General features: G+C 40.3%; 1 protein-coding gene across 6 annotated transcripts in view; it reads right to left on the reverse strand.

Annotated features, from left to right (window-relative positions):
- Window positions 1-5024: 5024 nt before the first annotated feature.
- Window positions 5025-16245, reverse strand: part of Yod1 (Yod1 deubiquitinase) — a 168512-nt gene continuing 157291 nt past the window's right edge. For 5 of the 6 annotated variants that reach the window (XM_071686669.1, XM_071686668.1, XM_071686672.1 and 2 more), the window contains one exon: window positions 5025-5211. In XM_071686669.1, coding sequence (XP_071542770.1) covers window positions 5040-5211 — 172 coding nt within the window. In that variant the 3' untranslated portion in view covers window positions 5025-5039. Of the gene's footprint in view, window positions 5212-8119; window positions 8253-16245 lie in introns of those variants that run through there. The other variant, XM_071686674.1, reaches the window with a different exon arrangement.

The raw sequence follows: 16245 nt of genomic DNA on the forward strand, positions 1-16245 counted from the left end.
TACATGCTTTCACCCTCTCAATCAATACCCTCCCATATAATTTACCAGGAATACTCAACAAACTTATACCTCTGTAATTTGAGCACTCACTTTTATCCCCTTTGCCTCTGTATAGTGGCACTATGCAAGCATTCCGCCAATCCTCAGGGACTTCACCATGAGCCATACATATATTAAATAACCTTACCAACGAGTCAACAATACAGTCACTCCCTTTTTTAATAAATTCCACTGCAATGCCATCCAAACTCGATGCCTTACCAGCTTTCATCATCCTCAAAGATTTTACTATTCTTTCTCTGTTTACCAAATCATTCTCCGTAACCCTCTCACTTTGCACACCACCTTGACTAAAACACCCTATATCTGCCACTCCATCATCAAACACATTCAACAAACCTTCAAAATACTCACTCCATCTCCTTCTCATATCACCACTACATGTTCTCCCCTCCCCATTTGCCCCTTCACTGATGTTCCCATTTGTTCCCTTGTCTCGTGCACTTTACCTCCTTCCAAACATGCACTTTATTTACCTCCTTCCAAAACATCTTTTTATTCTCCCTAAAATTTAATGATACTCTCTCACTTCAACTCTCATTTGCCCTCTTTTTCACCTCTTGCGCCTTTCTCTTGAACTCCTGCCTCTTTCTTTTATACATATTCCACTCACTTGCATTATTTCCCTGCAAAAATCATCCAAATGCCTCTCTCTTCTCTTTCACTAATAATCTTACTTCTTCATCCCACGACTCACTACTCTTTCTAATCTGCCCACTTCCCACGCTTCTCATGCCACAAGCATCTTTAGCGTAAGCCATCACTGCTTCCCGAAATACATCCCATTCCTCCCCCATTCCCCTTACGTCCTTTGTTCTCATATATGTTTTGGAAGGAGGTAAATAAGGTGCATAAGACGAGAACAAATGGGAACATTGGTGAAGGGGGCTAATGGGGAGGTGATAACAAGTAGTGGTGATGTGAAAAGGAGATGGAGTGAGTATTTTGAAGGTTTGTTGAAAGTCTTAGGTGATAGAGTTGCAGATATAGGGTGTTTTGGTTGAGGTAGTGCACGAAGTGAGAGGGTTAGGGAGAATGATTTGGTAAACACAGAAGAGGTAATAAAAGCTTTACAGAAGATGAAAGCTGGCAAGAAAGCAGGTTTGGATGGTATTGCAGTGGAATTTATTAAAACAGGGGTGACTGTATTGTTGACTGGTTGGTAAGGATATTTAACGTATGAATGACTCATGGTGAGGTGCCTGAGGATTGGTGGAATGCATGCATAGTGCCATTGTACAAAGGCAAAGGGGATAAAGGTGAGTGCTTAAATTACAGAGGTATAAGTTTGTTGAGTATTCCTGGGAAATTATATGGGAGAGTATTGATTGAGAGGGTGAAAGCATGTACAGAGCATCAGATTGGGGAAGAGCAGTGTGATTTCAGAAGTGGTAGAGGATGTGTGAATCAGGTGTTTGCTTTGAAGAATGTATGAGAGAAATACCTAGGAAAGCAAATGGATTTGTATGTAGCATTTATGGATCTGGAAAGGCATATGATACAGTTGATGAATATGCTCTGTGGAAGGTATTAAGAATATATGATGTAGGAGGAAAGTTCCTAGAAGTAGTGAAAAGTTTTTATCGAGGATGTAAGGCATGTGTACGAGTAGGAAGAGAGGAAAGTGATTGGTTCTCAGTGAATGTTGGTTTGCAGCAGGGGTGGATGATTTCTCCATGGTTGTTTAATTTCTTTATGGATGTAGTTGCTAGGGAAGTGAATGCAAGAGTTTTGGAGAGAGGGCAAGTATGCAGTCTGTTGTGGTTGAGAGGGCTTGGGAAGTGAGTCAGTTGTTGTTCGCTGATGATACAGCGCTGGTGGCTGATTTGGGTGAGAAACTGCATAAACCGGTGACTCAGTTTGGTAAAGTGTGTGAAGAAGAAAGCTGAGAGTAAATGTGAATGAGAGCAAGGTTATTAGGTACAGTAGGGTTGAAGGACAAGTCAACTGGGAGGCAAGTTTGAATGGAGAAAACCTGGAGGAAGTGAAGTGTTTTAGATACCTGGAAGTGGATTTGGCAGCGGATGGAACTATGGAGGCGGATGTGGGTCACAGGGTGGGGGAGGAGGTGAAAGTTCTGGAAGCGTTGAAAAAGTGTGGAAGGTAAGAACATTTTCTCGGAAAGCAAAAATGGGTATGTTTGAAGGAACAGTGCTTCCAACAATGTTATATGGTTGTGAGGCATGGGCTATAGATAGAGATGTGCAGAGGAGGGTGGATGTGTTGGAAATGAGATGTTTGAGACAATATGTGGTGAGAGGTGGTTTGATCAAGTAAGTAATGAAAGCATAAGAGAGATCTGTAGTAATAAGAAGAGTGTGGTTGAGAGAGCAGAAGACGGTGTTTTGAAACGATTTGGTCACATGGAGACAATGAGAGAGGAAAGATTGATAAAGAGGATACATGTGTCAGAGGTGGAGGGAACGAGGAGAAGCAGGAGACCAAATTGGAGGTGGAAAGATGGAGTGAAAAAGCTCTATGTTTCTTCTTTCACACACTTTACCAAACTCCTACTCGTACACATGCCTTACATCCTCACTAAAAACTTTTCACTGCTTCCAGCAACTTGCCTCCCACACTAGATACTCTTAATACCTTCCACAGAGCATCTCCATCAACTTTATCATATGCTTTCTCCAGATCCATAAATGCTACATACAAATCCATTTGTCTTTCTAAGTATTTCTCACATACATTCTCCAAAGCAAACACCTGATCCACACATCCTCTACCACTTCTGAAACCACACTGCTCTTCCCCAATCTGATGCTCTGTACATGCTTTCACCCTCTCAATCAATACCCTCCCATATAATTTCCCAGGAATACTCAACAAACTTATACCTCTGTAATTTGAACACTCATCTTTATCCCCTTTGCCTTCATGCAATGGCACTATGCATGCATTCCGCTAATCCTCGGGCACTTCACCATGAGCCATACATACATTGAATATCCTCACCAACCATTCAACAACAGAGTCACCCCCTTTTTTAATAAATTCCACTACAATACCATCCAAACCTGCTGCTTTGCCGGCTTTCATCTTCCGCAAAGCTTTCACTACCTCTTCTCTGTTTCCCAAACCATTCTCCCTGACCCTTTCACTTTGCACACCACTTTGATCAAAACACCCTCTATCTGCCAGTCTATTATCTAAAGTATTCAACAATCCTTCAAAATATTCACTCCATCTTCTCACATTACCATTACTTGTTATTACTTCCCCATTAGCCCCCTTCACCGATGTTCCCATTTGTTCTCTTGTTTTACACACTTTATTTACCTCCTTCCAAACATCTTTTTATCCTCCCTAAGATTTAATGATTCTCTCTCTCACCCTAACTCTTTTGCCCTCTTTTTCAACTCTTGCACCTTTCTCTTGACCTTCTGCCTCTTTCTTTTATTTATCTCCCACTCATTTGCATTATTTCCTTGCAAAAATTGTCCAAATGCCTCTCTCTTCTCTTTCACTAATAATCTTACTTTTTCATCCCACCACTCACTACCCTTTCTAATCTGCCCACCTCCCATGCTTCTCATATCACAAGCATCTTTTGCACAAGCCATCACTGCTTCCCTGCATACATCCCATTCCTCTCCCACTCCCCTTACATCCTTTGCTCTCACCTTTTTCCATTCTGCACTTAGTCTCTCCTGGTACTTCCTCACGCAAGTTTCATTCCCAGGCTCACTTACTCTCACCGCTCTCTTCACCCCAACATTTTCTCTTCTTTTCTGAAAGCCTCTAGAAATCTTCACCTTTGCCTCCAGAAGATAATGATCAGACATCCCTCCAGTTGCACCTCTTAGCACATTAACACCCAAAAGTCTCTCTTTCATGAATCTATCAATTAACACGTAATCGAATCACACTCTCTGGAAATCTCTCCTACTTACATATGCATACTTATGTATATCTCTCTTTTTAAACCAGGAATTACCAAACACTAGTCGTTTTTCAGCACACAAATCTACAAGCTCTTCACCATTTCCATTTACAACACTGAACACCCCATGTACACTAATTATTCCCTCAACTGCCACATTACTCGCCTTTGCATTCAAACCAACCATCACTATAACCTGGTCTCGTGCATCAAAACTGCTAACACATTCACTCAGCTTCTCCCAAAACACTTGCCTATCATGATCTCCCTTCTCATGTCCAGGTGCATAGGCCCCAGTAATCACCCATCTCTCTCCATCCACTTTCAGTTTCACCCATATCAATCTACAGTTTACTTTCTTACACTCTATCACATACTCTCACAACTCTTGTTTCAGGAGTGGTGCTGCTCCTTCCCTTGCTCTTGTACTCTCACCAACCCATGACTTTACTCCCAAAACATTCCCAAACCACTCTTCCCCTTTACCCTTGAGCTTCGTTTCACTCAGAGCCAAAACATCCAGGTTCCTTTCCTCAAACATACTACCTACCCTTTTTTCTCATCTTGGTCACTTCCATACACATTCAGACACCCCTATCTGAGCCTTCAAGGAGGATGAGCACTCCCTGCATGACTCTTTCTTCTGTTTCCCCTTTTAGAAAGTTAAAAATACAAGGAGGGGAGGGTTTCTAGCCCCCTGCTCCCATCCCCTTTACGCAATGCCCATCAATGAAATAGGCATGAGGAGGCTGCGGGACAACCATCAAAAAGATAATTATGAGTAAATTATGAGCATTATGTGTGGGCATGGGAACAATGACAGAGAGCTGACTGGTTTTAAGATTATTGAAAAAATGTTTAAAGCAAGTCCAGAGATGATGTGGACATAGTAAGGAAATTTATACAGAAAGGGATAAAAGTACATAGTATATGTGAAATATGCTTTACCTACAGTTATACAAGAGATTTTTAGTAGGCCACTGTAATATTTAACAAGAAATTAACAACTTATGTCATTAACAATGTTCATTACTCAAATGTAATGCAGGGAAGTAAAACACAGACTCATGAAGATTTGATAGAGTTCTGATCACAGGTGGCTCTTGAAAAAGACTAATGTGCCTAAAGACATGAAATGGTTAAACGTCCTTTTTCTAATACACCATAGTCTTACCTCCCAGGTTTCCATGTAGATAGGATCATAATGTATGCCATTATACATAAGAACCATTCTGTAGTCATACTTCTTATCTTCACCAAATCTGTAAACAGAAGATATTTAGATTTTTGATAATTAATCATGATTTTTGTTAAGAAACATTAGGAATCCTTTAAATTTGGCCTAGTTTTGAATATGACATGAAAATAATCATATTGCATGAAATTGCCTCAGTTTGCATGGATTTACTCTTGTATGATTTATCTTCAATCACAAAATTTTCTCTGCAAAGGTGTGTTTCAAATGTACAGTTGTGGAAAAAAATTATGTTACACTTTATTGTGGCCTGCGATGACATATGGCAGCCCTCTTATAGTAAACACATGGGAGGTAGCAAATTTTTTTCAGTAAACCAATCATTGTTGTATCAGAGGTGCAAATTGGTTGATGAGCATTCCCTGTTACTCATCTTTTTAATATCTGTATGTGCATACACAAGTTAAAATGCACTTGACAGATTCCTCTCCATTGCTTAAGAAGATACAGTGCAAATATTTCCTACACTATATAATGAGATGGCATCTGGCAACACTCTCACAGTAAAGACATACTAAACTTTTATCAGTGAACCAGTCAGTGCCTTCATTTGTGATAGAGATGCAAAATGGTTGATGAGAGTTCCTTATTACTATTCTTTTTAGTAATATCCATTTGTGCATACAAAGGTTAAAATGCATAACACGTGATCCATGGTGAAGACATCAAACATGGAACACCTATTTTCATTAGAGATAGGGGAAGAGATATACATCAAACATTGTTCACTTCATATTTTGTATGGTAATAATTTCCACAGAGATATTGACCATGAAAACATATTCACATATATCTGATTATACATTAATATGCTGCTAAACTCTCATATCATCTGAAACACATAAATGGGTCCTACATGATGAAAATACCTGCTGAGGTTTTACCACCAAGATCATCTACATGGACACACTGTGATAATCAATCTTCCCATGATTGTTACATCACTATATAAGTATATAAGGTCACTTGTGTTTGGGAGTATCTGGCTTAAAAAGGACATACAAAATTGGCAGCCACCAATTAGGGAGGTAAATTATCTGTACTACATGTCTCAGTATTGGGTAGCTTTGTGATGGCTATGCAGTGAGCCAGCACTTTAGTTAGATGTCTCTTCTTTCTGTCTCACCCACAAAAGGACTGCTGCTGGCATTCTGTTTCACAAACAAACAATCTCTCCTTGTCACACATAATACTTGACAAAAATTAACTCACACAACTCATTCTTTGTAACTCTAGATTTTCCTTTTGGCAAAATGGTTGGAGAAATGGATAAAAGTATTAGGAAGGAACATCAAGCAGATTTTCAAAAATATGCAGAAGTATATTTTCAGCAAGTATTTTTTTTCAAAAATTTTCATTTTCTAGACTATGGGAAATACTAACCATTACTGTAACATGAAAGAGACTGGCTATGTATTCTATTTTTTTGTTTAAAAGCTATGAATATCAAATGGAAGCCATCAACTGTCTACCAACTTTCAGTATCAATAAAACTCTTGGGGCAATTGGGCAAACTTTGCGTGGTGTAAATGGGTCCAGTAGTTTTATTATTTTTTTTTTATTATACTTTGTCGCTGTCTCCCGCGTTTGCGAGGTAGCGCAAGGAAACAGACGAAAGAAATGGCCCAACCCCACCCCATACACATGTATATACATACGTCCACACACGCAAATATACATACCTACACAGCTTTCCATGGTTTACCCCAGACGCTTCACATGCCTTGATTCAATCCACTGATAGCACGTCAGCCCCGGTATACCACATCGCTCCAATTCACTCTATTCCTTGCCCTCCTTTCACCCTCCTGCATGTTCAGGCCCCGATCACACAAAATCTTTTTCACTCCATCTTTCCACCTCCAATTTGGTCTCCCTCTTCTCCTCGTTCCCTCCACCTCCGACACATATATCCTCTTGGTCAATCTTTCCTCACTCATTCTCTCCATTTGCCCAAACCACTTTAAAACACCCTCTTCTGCTCTCTCAACCACGCTCTTTTTATTTCCACACATCTCTCTTACCCTTACGTTACTCACTCGATCAAACCACCTCACACCACACATTGTCCTCAAACATCTCATTTCCAGCACCTCCATCCTCCTGCGCACAACTCTATCCATAGCCCATGCCTCGCAACCATACAACATTGTTGGAACCACTATTCTTTCAAACATACCCATTTTTGCTTTCCGAGATAATGTTCTCGACTTCCACACATTCTTCAAGGCCCCCAGAATTTTCGCCCCCTCCCCCACCCTATGATCCACTTCCGCTTCCATGGTTCCATCCGCTGCCAGATCCACTCCCAGATATCTAAAACACTTCACTTCCTCCAGTTTTTCTCCATTCAAACTCACCTCCCACTTGACTTGACCCTCAACCCTACTGTACCTAATAACCTTGCTCTTATTCACATTTACTCTTAACTTTCTTCTTCCACACACTTTACCAAACTCAGTCACCAGCTTCTGCAGTTTCTCACATGAATCAGCCACCAGCGCTGTATCATCAGCGAACAACAACTGACTCACTTCCCAAGCTCTCTCATCCCCAACAGACTTCATACTTGCCCCTCTTTCCAAAACTCTTGCATTTACCTCCCTAACAACCCCATCCATAAACAAATTAAACAACCATGGAGACATCACACACCCCTGCCGCAAACCTACATTCACTGAGAACCAATCACTTTCCTCTCTTCCTACACGTACACATGCCTTACATCCTCGATAAAAACTTTTCACTGCTTCTAACAACTTTCCTCCCACACCATAGTTACTGTTTGATATTTCATTTTGTATCGAATTTTTCTTACTAATCATTTCCTGTGTACCAGATCTCAATTATGGTAAGGAATTACAAACAGTTGGAGGGCACCCCTCATCTCAGAACTTACACAGAATATCAGCTGGAGACTGCACTATAGCTTATTTGAAGTGGTTGCTCCCTCCTATTGTTGCCAGTGAGATGGAATACCTTGGGAAACTCTGCAATCACCTCAGTAAGGAATGACAAGGAACTGCTCCAGGTAGACCAACTGCACTGCTATATGAAGAAGAGAAAAGCATGACAAGCATACTTCTCTTAATAAAATGGAGTTGTGGCTCTTTGTAAAATCCTTCAATAATGAGGCAGGCCACATATTCCACACTTCAAGGACAATATACCTGGCATTGACTGGGTGAACAGTTTTATGAAATGGCACAAGAACTGATTTTCAAAAAATACATGTGCCAATTCTTAATAGAGTTGCTTTGAGGAAAGTGTTTGTTAAGTGGAAGTATGGTCCAGGGAAGCACTACACAACCCTACCATAGACTTGGTTCACTCATTTGCTGTTCAACTTGTTGAAGAAATGACTTAAAAAATCTATCCACTGAACATGAGTTTGGTGGTGGATAAGATGCAACAGCTTGAGACTGAACTTGCTATGGACCTAGTTAGCACCATGGTCATTCACCACCTCAAGAAGCTCAGAAAATCTAAAGCTAAAAAGCCAGGTGCTGTTATTCAAGAAGGGAAAAGACTTCTTTCAGGGAAAAAAGGCAAATATATGCTGACAACGTACCTGAGTATGTTACAGAACATTCAATGAATTTCTGCAATGATTTTGAGTTTTCTGTTACACTATAGTTCTACTTATTTCTTATTCTGTTAAGGATATTCTATATTAGCATACTTTACATTTTTTTGTAACCATTTTGAAAGTGATTGTGAGGGATGGGTGATTAATAGTGCTTATACATCTGGCTATGAGAAGAAATATAATTTGGGAGCAGCTGACTGATTATGCCAGCCGGTTTAATGCAAAAGACCTACCCGGTTATTTAAATTGGGTTATCTAAATATAAAGGTGAGTAATGTGAGAGTTAAGGGTATAATTGGGTGGCCTAGGGTATTCAGTGATGTGAATGGAAATGGTGAGAAGCTTGTGGAGTTGTGTGCTGAATAAGAACTGGTGACTGGGAATACCTGGTTTAATGAGATGGACATATTGGATTACATCATTATTGATAGGCATACAAAAGAGAGACTTTTTGATATAAATGTGATGAGAGGTAGGGTGTCTGATCATTACCTAATGGAAGCTAGGCTGAAGATATATATAGGTCTTAAGAAAAGAGGAAACATTATGTGCAAGAAGAGAATGGTGAGAGTAAACGAACTTAGCAAAGAGACTTGTGTGAAGAAATACCACCAGAGACTGAAAGTATAATGGCACACCGGCATGTGTGACAGATGCATGTTGCATGTATAAGGGGGTAGGTGGAAGTTGGGCAGTACTCTCAACTTCCTCATTTCCATCACTCTTCCAAACTCAGTCACCAACTTCAGTAGTTTCTTACTCTTATTTGCCACTAGTGCTGTGTCATAAGCAAATAACAATTGACTCACTTCCAACACTTTCTCATTCCCGAGGGACTGCATGCTCACTCCTCTCTCCACGATTCTCACATTTTCCTCCCTTACTACCCTGTCCATGAGGAAATTAAACAGCCCTGGTAACATTATTCACCACTGCCTCACACCAACCATCACTGGGAACCACTCACTCTCCTCTTCCTATTCATACACAAGCCTTACACCCTTGATAAAGACTTCTCACTGCTACTAGCAGCTTACCTTCTATACCATACATTTTCAATTCCTTCCACAAGACATCTCTATCAACCCTATTATATGCCTTCTCCAAATCAATATATACCACATACAAATCCCACTATTTCTCTGAACATTTCTCAAACACTTTCTTTAAAGCAACATCTGATCAATACATCCTTTATCACTCCTGAAAACATATTGTTCCTCTCTAATCTGCTGTTCTGTACATGCCTTCATCCTCTCAATCACCACTCTCTCATACAACATACAAGGTACACTCAACAAACTTATACATCTGTGGTTTGAACTCTCACCTTTATCCCCCTTGCTCCTATAGAATAGCACTATAAATGCAATCCACCATTCCTCAGGCACCTCACCATGATCTAAACATATGTTCAAAACCCCAACAAACCAATCAACAGCACAGTCCCTCCTTTTTCTAAATAAATTCAGCTGGAATATCTTCCACATTTTGTCTCATATAAGGCTTTCATCACCTCTTTTCTCTTCATAAGATCACTTTCTATGAATATCAATTAACATACCATCCTGACCCAAACATCCCATATCTACAACCCTATCATCAGACACATTCAAAAGTCCTCCTGAAAACCCATTCCAAATCCTCACTTCATCACTGCCTGTTACCCATTTCCTCATTTGCTTCCCTCACCAATGTTCCCAATTGCTCTCTTTTTCTTTTTTTTTTGCATACTATTAACCTCCTTCCAAAATATCTTCTTATTCTCCCTTTAGTTTACTGATAATCACTCAACCCAACTCTCCTTTCCCTCTTTTTCAACCCCTGCATCTTCTTCACCTCCTGCCACTTTCTCTTATACATCTCCCAACCACTCACACTCCCCTTTAAGTACTTCCATTTTAGTTTTAAAAATATCTGTTGTCTCGATATACATAGACAAAGCATTTCAGTGAGAGTATTGGAGAAGGAAACATATCTTGGGGTAAGTGGAGGCAAATATGTAGCATACACTGGGTACAGTGCATCAACACATGAAGGTAACAAGTGAGTCTGAGTAGAGCCCAGGGACCCAAAGGGGTCCTCCTCCTGTCAAAGAGGGATATATCAAATACATGATACAAGTACACCACCAATTTTCCGGCACTCTTGGTTCCAAAACCTTGTTGGATTAACCATTTTGCCGGACCAACCGTGGTCACGTAATAATAATTCATCAACACACCTCTAACCCACTAATAATAAATCTCCCATGTGTCTAAAGTATACCATGGACTGTTAGAAATTTGAATTAAACACAAATTAAATGTTGGAGCAGCCTAAGATGGTAAGTCTGTCCTTAGTTTGCATCCAGTGGCATATCTAGGGTAGGGCAGGTGCCCCGAGCACCACTTGAAGAGGGACGCCAGTGGCGTAATGGTGTCCTGGCTCCAGACAATGATTCGGACCTTAAAGATTTAGATTTCTTGACCATGAAAACATATCTTTGGCATTTGGAATCACATTGATATCATTATTAGTTCAATAGTTATTCACAAAAATTGATATTTCCGTAACAGGCTTCCTGGATCCAGACAATGATTCGGATCTTGAAGATTTAGATTACTGGCACATGAAAACATATCTTTGGCATTTGGAATCACATTGATATCATTATTAGTTCAATAGTTATTCACAAAAATTGATATTTCCGTAACGGCTTCCTGGATCCAGACAAAAATTGATATTTCCATAATGGTGTCCTGGATCCAGGCAATGATTCGGATCACTTCCAAAATCTAATCAACTGGTCCTTGTATCATTTCTGACTTTACTTGAAAATTTCATCAAAATTTGTTCGTAACTTTTGTTGTAAGTTGCTCACAGACAAACATACAAACGACGGTAAAAACATAATCTCCTTGGCAGAAGTAATAAAAACAAAAAACATTGGTGTCATATGTTTGGACAGGGGCGCAATTTCGGTGCTATTTCCCCTAGATATGCCCCTGATTGAATCCTGTGGGGTCTTCTTTGTCTTCTGTTGTTAGTGTTTTCCCTTGGTGTGCATCACCGGAATAATGCAATTTCATCTGCATTATACACCTGCTCAGGACTGAGGTGCTCATCAGCTATGAGTTTCGCAAATTTGTTCACATACTCGGCAGCTCCTTCGTGGTTTGCAGATCGCTTTTCTCCACACACTTTATTCATGAAAATTCCATGATGATTCTTGAATCTTTGAAGCCATCTTTCACTATAGTCACGCTCATGTTGTTTCAAGTTCTTTTTGGAACAATATAGCCTGGTCCATTATCATGCTACCTGACAAGTCCACTCCATCACTTCGACGCTCTCGAAACCATTCCATCATCACTCGATCATGCACATTGCTCTTACCATCTTTCATAGTTTTTCTAATCGTCATTTGCTTCTTGCAATCGCTGTCTGCATAGAATTTCAATATTTTCTCCCTTTGCTTCTTTATATCATAAACAGTTGATGAACCAATACTGTAGATGTCACACAGCTTACGCACCGAAACACCACAGTCCATTTTTTTCAACAGTTCTACTTTATCTTGGATCGATATGGACTAGTGTTTACATCTGACACCACGACTGACACTCTCATATGTCTTAGAAGCCATAGCTAGGGTTAAATTTAAGCAAAGTAAGCTAAGAATCTCACAGAACTGCGGTATCACCACCAATGAGTACAGTGTAAAGAATGTAAATAAGCGAGCCCTACACACAATGCCATCTATGGCTGCCCAGTAAACTAGTCTGGTGGCCGCGGTAATTTCAAGTTCCTCATGTAATTTTGTCCGACTAAAGAAGGTGCCAAACCATCAGTTGCTGGAAATTCAGTGGTGTATCTGTATACAGTTACAGGATAGTAAGTGAAGCTAACAACAACACAGGTAACAATATAAGCAAGCTTAAAATACGACATACATACACAGAACATCTTGTTCAAATTCATATTACCTTGTATATATGAACATATAAGGTATTTAATAAGGTATGTATTTGGAAACAGGACACAGTGTAGTGTATAGTCATTAACTATTTAATATTGATAGCAGTATGAAAGGTCAAAGGTATATTACGTGTTGGGTAGAATATACTAGCAATGGGCATACTGTTAACATTCACAGTAACACAATGACGGTCAAGGTACATTACACACTGGATATTGCACTTACAGAACATGCCTGCACTAGGCATGGTTACTCAGCATGAAACATCCTGAATATTCCAAATGCTGACTCTGTACTGCACCTGATCAACATAAACTAGGATACTTCATTAGTGACTGTCACAAAATCAGTGATTTTAGACCTCAAAGTTTACTGATTTGACAGCTTTGTGATTACTTCACTGATAGTAATATCCTAGGGCACATTTGCCAATATGCTTCTCTATTCTCTTTCACTAGAAAGTTTACTTCCTCATCCCACCAATCACTACCCTCTTTAAACTGCCTACTTTCTGCCTTATAACATGCCACACATATCCCTCACACATGCCTAAACTGCTTCCCAAATTATCTCCTATTCCTCAACCATTCCCCTAGCTTTGCTTACTCTCACCTTATGCTATTCTACATTCAATCTCTCCAAGTATTTCTCCATACAAATCTCTTTTCCATACTCTCCAACTCTCACCATTCTCTTCTTACTCTCAACGTTTCCTCTTTTCAAAAACCTCTACAAATCTTCACCTTCACCTCCACAAAGTTATGATCCCACCAGCTGCCCATCTCAGGACAATGACATCCAAAAGTCCCTTTTTGTATGCATGGTATTCGGGAACGCCAACAGCTGGGCTATGGTCACCCTTAATAGGGAAATGACAATTCAATTACAAGTAATCGAATACCCTTCGTTTCACATCTTCGAGCAACAGGGTCTACACTGGTCAAATCCTATCAGTCTCACTTTACAAGTAGTTTAGGGAAATGAGTATTCCATTACAAGTAATCAAATACCCTTTGTTTCACATTCATGAGCAACGAGGTCTACACTGGTCAAATCCCATCAGTCTCATATTACTTGCAATTTAGGGAAATGACTATTCAGTTACAAGTAACTGAATGCTCTTGTTTTACATCCATGAGCAACAGGGTCGACACAGGTCAAGTTGTATCAGTCTCACATTACCAGCAGTTAGCATTTTACAGAACCTTACTGTACAAATGCAGAGGTATATGAACATGAATATAGTGCATATGAACGCTAACAGCTAGGCTATGGTCGCCCTTAACAGGGAAATGACTATTCAATTACATTACTTTCATAGAACATATAATATTCTCCAACAGCCAGGAATGCTAATAGCTAGGCTATGATCACCCCAATAGGGAAATGACCATTTGATTACAAGTAATCGAATTCCCTTCATTTCACATTCATAAGCAATGGGGTCAATACCACTCAAATCCCATCAGGCTAGGCTCACATTACCAGCAATTAGCATTTCACATAACCTTAAAGTACAAACATGGAGTTATATGAACATGAACATAATGCATATGAATGCACACTTTCACAGAACACATAATACCCTCCAACAGCCAGGATTCGAACCCAGAACCCATTTCCCTATTAGGAGGCCATCATAGCCCCCGAATACCACACAAAAGGTGTAAACGCTATAACTCACAGATTTGAGACAAAGGGGGTTCGATTACTTGTAAATCAAATAATCATTACCCTATTAGGAGTGATCGTAGACTAGCTGTTAGCATTCCTGAATACCATGCAATAGGTCTTGGGTTCAAATCCTGGCTGCTGGAGGGTATTATGTGATATATATATATTTTTTTATTATTTTTTTTATTATACTTTGTCGCTGTCTCCCGCGTTTGCGAGATAGCGCAAGGAAACAGACGAAAGAAATGGCCCAACCCCCCCACCCCCATACACATGTATATACATACGTCCACACACGCAAATATACATACCTACACAGCTTTCCATGGTTTACCCCAGACGCTTCACATGCCTTGATTCAATCCACTGACAGCACGTCAACCCCGGTATACCACATCGCTCCAATTCACTCTATTCCTTGCCCTCCTTTCACCCTCCTGCATGTTCAGGCCCCGATCACACAAAATCTTTTTCACTCCATCTTTCCACCTCCAATTTGGTCTCCCTCTTCTCCTCGTTCCCTCCACCTCCGACACATATATCCTCTTGGTCAATCTTTCCTCACTCATTCTCTCCATGTGCCCAAACCACTGCAAAACATCCTCTTCTGCTCTCTCAACCACGCTCTTTTTATTTCCACACATCTCTCTTACCCTTACGTTACTCACTCGATCAAAACACCTCACACCACACATTGTCCTCAAACATCTCATTTCAGCACATCCATCCTCCTGCGCACAACTCTATCCATAGCCCACGCCTCGCAACCATACAACATTGTTGGAACCACTATTCCTTCAAACATACCCATTTTTGCTTTCCGAGATAATGTTCTCGACTTCCACACATTCTTCAAGGCCCCCAGAATTTTCGCCCCCTCCCCCACCCTATGATCCACTTCCGCTTCCATGGTTCCATCCGCTGCCAGATCCACTCCCAGATATATATATATATATATATATATTCTGTACTCAGTCTCTCCTGGTACTTCCTCACACACGTCTCCTTCCCAAGCTCACTTACTCTCACCACCCTCTTCACCCCAACATTCACTCTTTTTTTCTGAAAACCCATACAAATCTTCACCTTAGCCTCCACAAGATAATGATCAGACATCCCTCCAGTTGCACCTCTCAGCACATTAACATCCAAAAGTCTCTCTTTCGCGCGCCTGTCAATTAACACGTAATCCAATAACGCTCACTGGCCATCTCTCCTACTTACATAAGTATACTTATGTATATCTCGCTTTTTTAAACCAGGTATTCCCAATCATCAGTCCTTTTTCAGCACATAAATCTATAAGCTTTTCACCATTTCCATTTACAACACTGAACACCCCATGTATACCAATTATTCCCTCAACTGCCACATTACTCACCTTTGCATTCAAATCACCCATCACTATAACCCGGTCTCGTGCATCAAAACCACTAACACACTCATTCAGCTGCTCCCAAAACACTTGCCTCTCATGATCTTTCTTCTCATGCCCAGGTGCATATGCACCAATAATGACCCATCTCTCTCCATCAACTTTCAGTTTTACCCATATTAATCGAGAATTTACTTTCTTACATTCTATCACGTACTCCCACAACTCCTGTTTCAGGAGTACTGCTACTCCTTCCCTTGCTCTTGTCCTCTCACTAACCCCTGACTTTACTCCCAAGACATTCCCAAACCACTCTTCCCCTTCACCCTTGAGCTTCGTTTCACTCAGAGCCAAAACATCCAGGTTCCTTTCCTCAAACATACTACCTATCTCTCCTTTTTTCACATCTTGGTTACATCCACACACATTTAGGCAGCCCAAT

Source organism: Panulirus ornatus, chromosome 42 (assembly GCF_036320965.1).
Source record: "Panulirus ornatus isolate Po-2019 chromosome 42, ASM3632096v1, whole genome shotgun sequence".
Taxonomy (NCBI): Eukaryota; Metazoa; Arthropoda; class Malacostraca; order Decapoda; family Palinuridae; genus Panulirus; species Panulirus ornatus.